The sequence below is a fragment of the Schistocerca piceifrons genome, chromosome 6, assembly GCF_021461385.2.
Source record: "Schistocerca piceifrons isolate TAMUIC-IGC-003096 chromosome 6, iqSchPice1.1, whole genome shotgun sequence".
NCBI classification, from domain to species: Eukaryota; Metazoa; Arthropoda; class Insecta; order Orthoptera; family Acrididae; genus Schistocerca; species Schistocerca piceifrons.
The window spans coordinates 113,821,428-113,833,190 of NC_060143.1; the positions used below are offsets into that span (position 1 = coordinate 113,821,428).

An 11,763-nucleotide genomic window follows, 5' to 3' on the forward strand; every position below is an offset into this window, starting at 1 on the left:
TCTGATTTCCCTTATTTTATCGTGGTGATCGTTTCTCCCTATGTAGGTCGGTGTCAACAAAAGATTTTCGCATTCGGAGGAGAAAGTTGATGATTGGAATATCGTGAGAAGATACTGTCGCAATAAAAAACGCCTTTCTTTTAATGCTGTCCAGCCCTAATCCTGTATCATTTCCGTGACACTCTTTCCCATATTTCGCGATAATACAAAACGTGCTGCCCTTCTTTGACCTTTTTCGATGTACTCCGTCAGTCCTATCGGGTAAGGATCCCATATCGCGCAGCAGTATTCTAAAGGAACACGGACAAGCGTAGTGTAGGCAGTCTCCTTAGTAGATCTGTTACATTTTCTAAGTGTCCTCCGAATAAAACGCAGTCTTTGGTTAGCCTTCCCCACAACATTCTCTATGTGTTCCTTTCAATTTAAGTTGTTCGTGATTGTAATACCTAGGTATTTAGTTGAATTTACGGCTTTTAGATTAGACTGATTTATCGTGTAACCAAAGTTTAACGAACTCCTTTTAGCACTCATGTGGATGATCTCACATTTTTCGTTATTTAGGGTCAACTGCCAATTTTCGCACCATTCACATATTTTTTTCTAATTTTTTTTGTCTTCTGATGACTTTATTAGTCGATAAACGACAGCGTCATCTGCAAAAAACCTAAGACGGCTGCTCAGATTGTCTCCCAAATAGTTTATATAGATGAGGAACAGCTAAGGGCCTATAACACTACCTTGGGGAACGTCAGAATTCACTTCTGTTTTACTCGATGACTTTTCGTCAATTACTACGAATTGTGACCTCTCTGACAGGAAATCACAAATCCAGTCACATAACTGAGACGATATTCTATAAGCACGCAATTTCACTACAAGCCGCTTGTGTGGTACAGTGTCCAAAGCCTTCCGGAAATCCAGAAATACACTATTTTGCAGAATAATGGTATAAGACTCCTCTGAAAACCATACAGGACCTCTATATATCCATTCCGAGAAAAGCGTAAGCGTTTTAGAATACCGACGGTTTTCCTACGCCTTCTTAGGCACGGCAACGTATTGTGTTTCTGGTGTTTCGATATTTTTATCCACGCCTTGTCCTGTGGATCACTGTGTGGCTCACTAGTAAAATTCCGGGAGCGGTAATTTGTAGAAGAGTCGATCGACCTAACGCTTTCTGCTACACACATTTCGCGGGAAGACCATGAAGGTAAGCTTAGAGAGATTGCAGTTTGCAAGCAGGCTTCCACCGAGTCGTTCTTCCCCTACTCAGCTCGCATCTGGAGGAAGTGATCGTCGTGTCTTGGGCCTCCCTGGCTCAGGCCGCGGTATACACACTGAGCTGGTAGTGCCTTGCAGTTCGCCTGTTCTCGGCTGCATCCAATCCCGCTCACGTATATTTGCCGTTATTCAAGATTATTATACGAGGGTTGAAACTTTAATAGTGGCTATTCTTTACAGCTCGTACAAAATAGATGCGTGTTTCAAAGCATTATTGACCTTCAAAGTGGTCACCAGCATTGAGTATAACCCATTGCCAGCGATGTGGAAGTCGTAGGATACTCTTAGCAATGCCAGTTGTGTTGACAATGCGAGCGGCGTGGTCTATTGTATCCTCTATAATTCTCATTCTGATGCCTAAGGTTATGTCGATCGCTGACCATCTTTGCAGTCCAGTAGTGGTGTTTCGTAGCTCGAGAAGAACAGCAGAGTTATGAATTACCAAGGCCGGTCGTGGAGAACGATGGCGGTGCCTGAGCGATATAGTATAAGGTAAAAGCAAAAATTATTGCTCTTTATTGCTGCGCTCATATGTTAATTGCTACAACTGATTTTCGTACTATTGTTATATCAAAGTCCCATGTAAATGTTTTCAAAAATCTTTCAATAATAAAGATAACTTTTGACAGCCAGTCATCTGAATTTAAAGTTTGTTACTAATTTCTCCTATCCATAGTCATGCCGATTATCGTAAAGAAAATCTGTTATTTTTCATACATAACAAAATCTAGTGGCCAGCATTGCACTGGACTGTGCCAGAAAAATTTCTTATAGGGACAGATATATACGCGTTATCCGGCAACATCATTGAGGTAAGAATTTTCAGTTTATTCAGAATGATTTCTCAGGGACCTGACGCAGCACTGCTGACGTCCAGATTTACCAGTTTAGATTCACAGTCAGTTAATTATTGAAAGGTTACATTACGAGATTTATTTTGAAAGGTTATATATGAGTCACACTTTTGTTGGGAGGTTAGTAATTTTTTTATTGGAAGGTTACGGAATTTATCTGTTGGGAGGTTACACTTGGCGACAGCCGGCCAGGATCGTATTTTTTGTGAATTTCTGAGAAGTAGTCAGTTATATATCTGCTCTTATTTATCTAATGTTAAATGTAGTTTGCATCTGTCTCAACGCATTTACTAACTTGTCACTCCTTCTTTCACAGATCATCGACAATTTATTGCTCTTTGTTGGTGTCGTATTTGTTCCATTTTTGCTTTGTCTTTGTTTCATTTTGTGCCTACCTTTGGCTTGTGAAAATGCCGCTGGAGATTATATCGTAATTGAGTAGTGAATTTTCAAATGATTTTCTGACTTAACTCTCACGTCAAGTGTATCGTAATTTACCATGCATCATAATTTACTGCCACATCCTCGTACCCTGTCGCCAGGCTCGTCAATTAACGTCTAACCCTCGGAGATAACTTCTTCCTCTTGCCCTTCTTCTCCTCCTCCTCCTCTCCCTAGTTCTCCTCCTCTTCCGCCTCCTCAGCCCTGTGATTGGTCGACATAATGGTGTTCTAAAAGCCACTTCCACTACGCCAGTAATTTTATTGGAAATAACGGGTGGCGTCCTCTATGTCATCTGAGAAGAATTTTCCTGTTTTCCCACCTCGTTTGAGTGGTTCCTGTAGTTCCCCTACGTTTAGAGTCGTGCACCAACATGATTAACGTATTAAATGTCCAGTGTTATCAACGCATCTCTTATCAATTTGTGGTATTAAAGCAAGTTCATCGTGAGCGTCTCTTAGTATCTGTGTATAGGTTCCGCTATTTTTCCAGGGTGTGCAGAGTACAAGGTGCCAATACCATGTTGAATGCCTCTAGCGCCAATTTAGTAAACATAAAACAAGATGGATATACTGAAAAGTAATGCCTCTACCTTCGTAACTCTTTAACAGTTGGCAGCATTGGTATGCGGCAGGTACTGGCTTGTTCCGTAGCCTTTTCTCTACAGCTCCAGTTGGCGGGAAGATTTAGCATTAAACGGTTGTGTTGTTACAGTGTAAAGTATGGAACCCTGCGCAGACGGTCGGTCAATGCGATTTAAGCAATGTGCAGTCATTGAATTCTTGACAGCAGAAGGTGTCACCCCAAAGGAGATTCATCAGAGAATTAAAGCATTTTATGGTGATTGTGGTGCTGTGAGTACTGTGCGTCGTTGGGCGAGTAAGTTTAAAGATGTTGAGGCAGGAACATCTGACCTGCGTGCCAAAGAAAGAGTTGGACGTCCTGTGACAGCAAACACGGCATCCTCCATACAGCCAAGATTTAGCACCATCTGACTTCCATCTGTTCCCGATAGTGAAAGACGATCTGCGGGGACATCATTATCTTTCTGATGAAGACGTTGAGAGGACTGTGAGACTGTGGTTGCGGAAACAGAGTGTCGGCTTCAGAAAACTAGTTCATCGTCGGCAGAAATGTATTCAACTGCCTTGTGGTTATGTGGAGAAGTGAATATTGGTAATTGAAGATCACATTCTAAGGATTATTTCTGCGTTTGATTTATTAAAATATTCCCATCCAAACCCAATTAACGAAGGTGGAGGCATTACTTTTCATTCAACCCTCTTACATAAATACACGGTATGCAGAGATTTCACGAGGCAGTTGCGCGCAGTGTGGAAATCGGGAATCTCTCTTTCCTTTCTCGGTCATATAGAAGTTATGAACAGTTCTGTCACCACAAAGATTAGAATTAGCTCTGAAGGAATGAAGAAAGATTAGGGTTTAACGTCTCGTCGATATGTGGTCGTTAGAGACGAAGCGCAAAAACTGGTTGGGAAAGAGAATGATAAGCGCCATACTCAAAGAAACCATCTCTGCATACACCTTTAGCGATTTTGGGAACCTACGGAAACCCCACGTCTGAATGAGAATTGAAATGGCATCCTCCCCAAATGCGTGTTGTAGGTGGGTGTGGGTGGGTGTATGAAGAAGCGTAGACTACTCTCAAAGCAAGTGACAAATAAGCCCTAATAGTTTAATGACATGTTGAATGTACATTTATAACGCCCAAGAGAAGAAACTGACTCGCGAGTTAAATAGAAAATACGATTAATTTTTCACTCTGCAGCGGAGTGAAACTTTCTGGCAGATTAAAACTGCGTGCTGGACCGAGACTCGAACTCGGGACCTTTGCCTTCGCTGGAAAGTGCTCTACCGAGTGAGTTAACTTTCTTGTTTAGATATTTAAAACATTTAATTACATTTTAGGATAGAGATACAGCTAGTGGGTCATAGAACTTTTACAGACAAAATAAAACCGTACACCCATATGCTTTTAGTATGATCAGGACCTCAAAAGATGTACCACAAGGTCTATTATCAAATATTCAGGCCCTGCACAACATATCCATTTGTGTCATGAAACTAATAAATATGTTTTAAGAAAACTAACTGAAGGCATATCTTAATTCTTGGACTGTCTTTGCCATTATCTGTAATTACGTTTAAACAATGTGACATCCTTATGCTGTCATAATAAAATATGGACTGCAGAACATCTAAAACTGCCCAAGCATGACTCACGACCCGTCAGCGCAGCTTTGCTCCCGCCATTTCCTCATCTCCTACGTTCCAAACTTCACTCAGTCTAAGTCGATAGAGCATCTACCCACGAAAGGCAAAGGTCTTGAGTTCGAGTCCCAGTACGGCACACAGAGTGCATCTGTCAGGAAGTTTCAACTTAGAAAATAGTCACTCAGCACACACTTACATAAATTACTCTCAACGAAGAGAAATGAAGGTCTGCATCTGTAATATTTGTAGGCAGCATATGAGGGTACTGGTTCGACAGTGCAACAGGTTACTTTAAACATGTGTTAGCCTTCTGCTTGTAGAGTCCGGTTATGCAATGAGACAGTTTCCTTGTTCGTAAGCACATAAATTCACAACGCTGGGAACAGTTAATTAGTAGAAAAATCATGTATAAATCTTGACTGCCTTCGTACATAACATTGTACTAGGCAACGCAGGATAATGGCCCTTAGCAGTCGTCAGCAATCCAGTACACGACGGCTTCCCTTTTCTTAGCACCTGAAACCATATTTGCACGGAGATAATTCTTATTTCTCAGCTGCGGCTCATAGCCTAATGTCTGCTTATCTAATTGACTGACACAGGTCGTTCATTTGCGTAAGACAACACAATAGCGGCCAGGCAGCATGGCACTTTTAAGTAGATTAAAGGTAAGGAGTGGTGCCGTTCTCGGTGGAATAAAATCTTGAGAAGTTAATTTAACAAACAGTAAATTATGAATGAACACAAAAATAAACTTTATACTCCCGTGGGAATATTTCAGCCCAAATCTTAAAGATTTAATTTTACAAAGCGAAGCAACATTGTCTGAAACACGTGATGCTGATTCGTTGCAAAACTAATCTCTGAAGTTCAAGACAGGTGAACATCTTGGAATCTCTAGTAGCTCTAAGTGAAATAAAGCAGTATATGATGCAATAACCAGCTTCCAAATAGTTCAATATAGCAACATATGAGCGCCCATTACTTCGCGGAAGCACGCTATCTGATATCTACTCGCGAATTGAGACAAGTGGACATTCTCTAACTAGCCTCGCTACGCAAAACTAATCTTCGTCACAGTAAATATGGTGAGTCGGTCACACCCGAATCTTTATGCATTGCAATGTCTACTTAACAGCGTGTGCCTCCACCACACAAACGCAGCTTCCTTCTCAACATCAAAAACACAGTACAAAGTGACTCTTCTTCTTCCGCTACTAAGTCCAAATAGCAAGTTATCAAGAATAGTGGCATACTACTTTCAAACAAGAGAGACCACATATACCAACACCCGCGAACTGGAAATATTGGCCGAGAGCAAACGGACTCGTGAAAGACCGAAATTTGTCACAGTGGTCAAACAAAGAGGTTGCTGAAGAGCTTGTACTCCGATGGATCTAAACTAGTTAAAAAAACAAAGAAGGAAGGGAGATTACAGTTGAAGTCTCAACAACAGCGCGGTCATTAGAGATGAAGCACAAGCTCAGTAACTAAAGAATGGGGAAAGAAATCGGCCAAGCCCTTTTCAAAGGAACCATCTCGGAAATTGCCTGGAGTGATTTATGGAAATGAGGGAAAATCTTAATCTTGGATAGTCAGACACCGATATGAACCGTTGATTCCAGAATGCGAGTCCGTTGTGCAGACCACTGTGCTACCTCGCTCGATGAAACCGGTTAGAGCGAATTGTCATTCAGTAATGCAAACATAAGCGTCAGCATCCACAAACAGGCAAAATATACTGTGAGTAAATGAAACTCCTAAGTGAAATGAAATTATCGTATGGTATTGATAGGCGGAAGTTCGGCCGCCGAGTTGCAAGTCTTTTCAGCTGACGCCACACTGGGCCACTAGCGTGTCAATGATGATGAGATGATGATGAGGACAACACAGCACCAACTCCCCGAGAGAAGAAAATCTCCGAACAGCCCGGAGATCGAACCCGGACCCACTGGAAGCGTCAGACGCGCTGACCACTAAGCAAAGGGGACGGACAGTGCTAAGTAAACAGGCGCCTTTCAAGCTCAATAGTGGATACTCATGAAGTCTTCTTGGTTACTGAGTTGTGTCTGCTAGTGCTGAGCTTCCAATGAATTCGACTGGTATGGCCGTCATGGATAAAATCCCCCGCGTACAGAACCGTGGAATCTGCAGACAGAGATCATGCGATACTCAGTTCAGTCTCTTCGTCCATGTGATCCGGAGTGCCAATCTTCATGCTGTATTCTTTGACTTCAGGAGGGTAATCGACACTGTTTCGCAGAATCGTTTAGTGAACAAAATACGGGGTAGGTGGGTCCAGATTTGTGATCTGATTCACGGCTTCCTTGCAGGTAGAACTCAATACATCACTTTTAGCGGAGCAAAATCGACAGAAGTAAAAGTTGTTCCGGGACTACCCCAGGAAACTGAGATAGGACCATTATTATTTGTAAATACATCTTAATGATTTCGTGGATAACACTGTAAGCTAACTAGCAGACGATACTATTGCCTACAGAACGGTTGCAACGCAAGGAGACTAACGGAGTTCAGGAACACCTGCAAAGCGCAAAGATTGGTGCAGCGACTGACGGCTGAACCAGAGTTTAAATATGAGGCGTATTCCGAAACTATGGTCCGATCGGTTGCGAAATGGAAACCACAATGAAAATTCGATAAAGCTTTGCATAGGGGTGTCTCTAGTATGCCCATCGATCGCTTCACGTCTGTCTTTTCAGTTACGAGCGTACAGTGAGCACGTAAAGATGCCTAGAAAGCAGCGTCTCCCGCCAAGTATGAGTATCTGTGAGAGATTTTGCCTGATTTGGTGCAGCCCACACAACATAACTGTCATGCATTTCCTTCTTCATAACAGTTCTCGGCCGCACTCTGCAGGGGTAATGAGGTCACCCCTGCAGCGCTCCCGATGGGAAGTGTACGATCGCCCTGCTTACAGCCCGGACTTTGCTCCTTCTGGTTTTCATCTCTGCTGACATGAACAGCTGGCTATTATATCGACGTTTTGGTACAGACAACGAACTACAGATCAGCGTAGAGAATCGGCGAAAAATGCAGGCGGTTGCCTTCTATGACGAGGGTATTGGAAAATTGGTAAATACTAAGACAAATGTCTCAGACGGAGCGGCGACTATGTAGAGATGTTGCTGGAGGATGCAGCTAACTATTTCAAATAAAACACTTTTGATTTTCACTGTGGTTTCCATTTCGAGACCGATCAGACCTTACTTTTGGAGTACCCCTCGTATATGTAATATGTTGCGCGTACGCAAAGAAACCGTCTATTTTTCGATTACTCTGCTGACGACAAATCACGGGAAACAGTAACTATCGTAAAGTACCTAGAGGTAGGCATCTCGATCTTACTGAGTTGGAATGACCACGTAATATATATAGCAGGAAAAGCAGAGTGCAGGCTGGGATTCACTGGAAGAATGTTAAAAAATTATGTAGATCATCCGCAGAAGATGTGGCTTACAAAACACATGTTCGACCAATTCTAGAGCATTCTCGTCACATTCTGACCACTATGAGGTCGCGTTAAGCAAGAAACAGAGAAGGTCCAACGAAAAGTGGCGCGTTTCGTCACAGGACCGTTTAGTCGGAGCGAGAGCGTTATGGAGATGCTCCAATGGCAAGACGCTACACGATAGGCATTGTGATTCACAGAGCAGGTTACTACTGAAATACACTGCCTGACTAAAAGATTGAAGTACTCAGAAGGGGAGGAGAAAACAAAATGAAGCTTCACGGGTTGAGACAGTAAGTGACGCTATTTTCATTGATTACAACATCCAGTCCAATTTACAGGAACTTGGCAGTATAGACCCACTTATAAGTGTGACGGTGAACCATTTTACGTCTGGAAGCATTCACTGATTTGGCTGGGAAGCATACCATAAAGCCATTGTACCATCTCGCCGGCCGATGTGGCCGAACGGTTCTAGGCGCTTCAGTTTGGAACTGTGCAACCGCTACGGTCGCAGGTTCGAATCCTGCCTCGGGCATGGATGTGTGTGATGTCCTTAGGTTAGTTAGGTTTAAGTAGTTCTAAGTCAAGGGGACTGATGACCTCAGATGTTAAGTCCCATAGTGCTCAGAGCCATTTGAACCATTGTATCATCTCCCCAGGCAAGCTGGCCGCAAACTGTTGTAAATGATCCTTAATGTCCTGGACGTCCTAGCCGGTCCCACAAATGTTCTGGTGGGAACAGGTTTGGGGTCTTTTCGGCCGTGGAAGTACCTCAGAAACATGCGGAGTTGTCATAGAGACACGTGTCATGTCTGAGCAAGCATTGTCCTGCTGAGAAATGCCACCTTCATAGAGGTAACACATGAGAACGCAGGATGTCTGTCACGTACCACATTGTCAGTCACTACCAGCTGTGACCTGCAATCATACTGATTGCTTCCCACACCATGACACCAGCGGTAGCACAGCTGTGCCTCTCCAGAACAATGGAAGAACGAGACCTCTCTCAAAGTCTCTACCATAGCCACCAACGATAGTCATCCGGGGCAGTGTGGATCCGCGATTCATCGCTCAGCACAGTGTGGAGCTATTCTTCAGCAGTCCATGGCTGCCAGTGATGGTACAACAGTAAACGCAGCCGATTGTGTTGCGGTATTAATGGCAGCCTATGAAGGGCACAGTAATTTTCAAGTTGGTTTGTTGCCGTTCTCTGACCAATAGATCGGATAACACAGAATGTTACAGGCAGTTGGTTACTGATAGTAAAATGTTAACTTCACTGCCGGAAATGCTACAGTTAATAAAATGTTCTGAGCTATTATCCCATGATCGAATGGATTTCACATTAAAACCCAACGTTTCGTCTCCACCTGCGGAATGCATTCTCAAGGGGGACGAAATATCCTAGACGGATGAGGACGAAATGTGGGTTTTAATGGGAAATTCATTCGATCACAGCATAACAACCCGCAACATTTTATTGATAGTCCGTTAATTGTTCTCAGACGGCAGAACTGATGTGGTTGGGCACGATGTGCTTGGTGCAGACTATGGCGTTCCTCCGTTATGATTGTCAGGCGAGATCGATAGGAACCTTGATGACACGTATTCGTGCCCTCACCTTCCCATGAAGTCCAGTGTCAGGCGGCTGCCACATCTGAATACCCCATACGTTTAGATACTTGACGATTCGACAGCTGAACAGATGGAGACCCAGAGTGAGGCCGCTTTCAAACTATGTCAGGTGCTGATGATGATGTCTTACACGAGTACGTAGCATTTCTGTGTCCTTTACTGCCCTCACTAAATATATGACATGGTTTACGGCCCTTGTATATCACATCAAGCCTGGTAACAACCAATGGCTCTGAGCATCATGGGACTTAACATCTGAGGTCATCTGTCTCCTAGAACTCAGAACTACTTAAACCTAACTAACCTAAGGACATCACACACATCCATGCCCGAGGCAGGATTCGAACCTGCGACCGTGGCGGTCGCGCGGTTCCAGACTGAAGCGCCTAGAACCGCTCGGCCCTGGTAACAACACTAAACTAGAATAACACTAATACAATTTGCCAGCCGGCCTACCAGCTTCCGAGAATTGCAACTCTTTATCATTTACATACCCACCAATGGCGCCTATGTGTATGAATTATATTGGCATCTGACCATGTCTTGTCTGTTCTTTCGTCAGTGAGTGTACGAACAGTGCACATTTCAGGAACAGTTGCACAACGTATTATATTACATCCTTTCACACACATCTCACAAAATGGCCACAACAAGGTAATCAGGGGAATAAGAGTTCGTACGGAGCTTTACCAACAGCCACTCTTTGCACATACTACCCTCCTTAGGTAAGGGTGGTGGTACTAGCAGAATATTTCACCACACACTTTAAGATGGCTTTCGGAGTGTAAATATAGTCGTGAAATTGTGACTGTGAAGTCGTCGTTCTTTGTCACAGTTGACTTGACCAGAATCCATAACAGTTCTGGGGCAACAGCACACCGAAGACGACAAACTGATTCCCACTTCCGCTGTACCAAATTCTGCATAACGATTCTAAAATTTTATCCTGTAACACTGAGTGTTTGATGTAACCACATGTACGTTTTATTTTGTTGCAGAGTACCTTACAGCAGTGGCAAATCATCTTCTTCATCGGGTCTGGGCTGTACCTCGTGAGCGGTCTCGTGTTTATCTTCTTTGGCTCTGCTGAGACGCAGCCCTGGAACCTCAAGAAAAAGGAGGAAGCGACACCCTCTTGATACTTGCACCAAACACTGCACACTCTTTGCTGGACGCAGTGCCAGTACAAAGATGCTGCTGTAGCAATAAAGTTTTTGAAGTACACTTTGTTGGTATTACTATCACACTACAATTTAGTTTACTAATTACTGTCCCTGGAAACTATTATTAGTTAGTTGGACCATAGACAAAAAAATTAGAGCAGGTTCATGACAGCACCAGAAACGTCCCAGTACTGTGTGAAGTACAATCATCTACAAGAATATTACAATCTTCTCTCCGCCATCGGTATGGCATTCTGCGGACACATGGAAAAGACATGAAATCTCATAATACATTTCCAGCAGTTCACAATACATCCTATTACAGTTCACCACTAGATTTCGAGCAGTACACAATATAATTACAACAGTTTCAAATCAGTTCTCAGTAATTCACAAAGGAAATCAAGAACATCGCCACCAATGTAGATGGACTCTACTGTTCTCAGAAGAGCACACAGCACTTCTTGTCTTATAGTCTCTTTACGTTTTATTATAAATAGGCAAAATATTATGGTTGTATCACGATTTGTAACGTAAAAATTTAAAATTTTTCCAGTGGGGTCAGAAAGCACGCAGGTATATACTCAAGATACATTATTTTCAATGTTGTAATTCAACTTTATTATAGAAATACAAACTTGGGAACAAAGCACCTCTTCAATCAACATTTGTGTGTCCATTA

At 42.9% G+C, this 11,763-nt stretch overlaps 1 protein-coding gene across 1 annotated transcript in view; it reads left to right on the forward strand.

The window, feature by feature from the left end:
- LOC124802938 (putative inorganic phosphate cotransporter) overlaps nucleotides 1-11,142 on the forward strand; it is a 279,538-nt gene extending 268,396 nt beyond the window's left edge. The window contains exon 11 of the mRNA XM_047264024.1: nucleotides 10,917-11,142. Coding sequence (XP_047119980.1) covers nucleotides 10,917-11,057 — 141 coding nt within the window. The 3' untranslated portion in view covers nucleotides 11,058-11,142. The remainder of the gene's footprint in view (nucleotides 1-10,916) is intronic.
- Nucleotides 11,143-11,763: the final 621 nt, after the last annotated feature.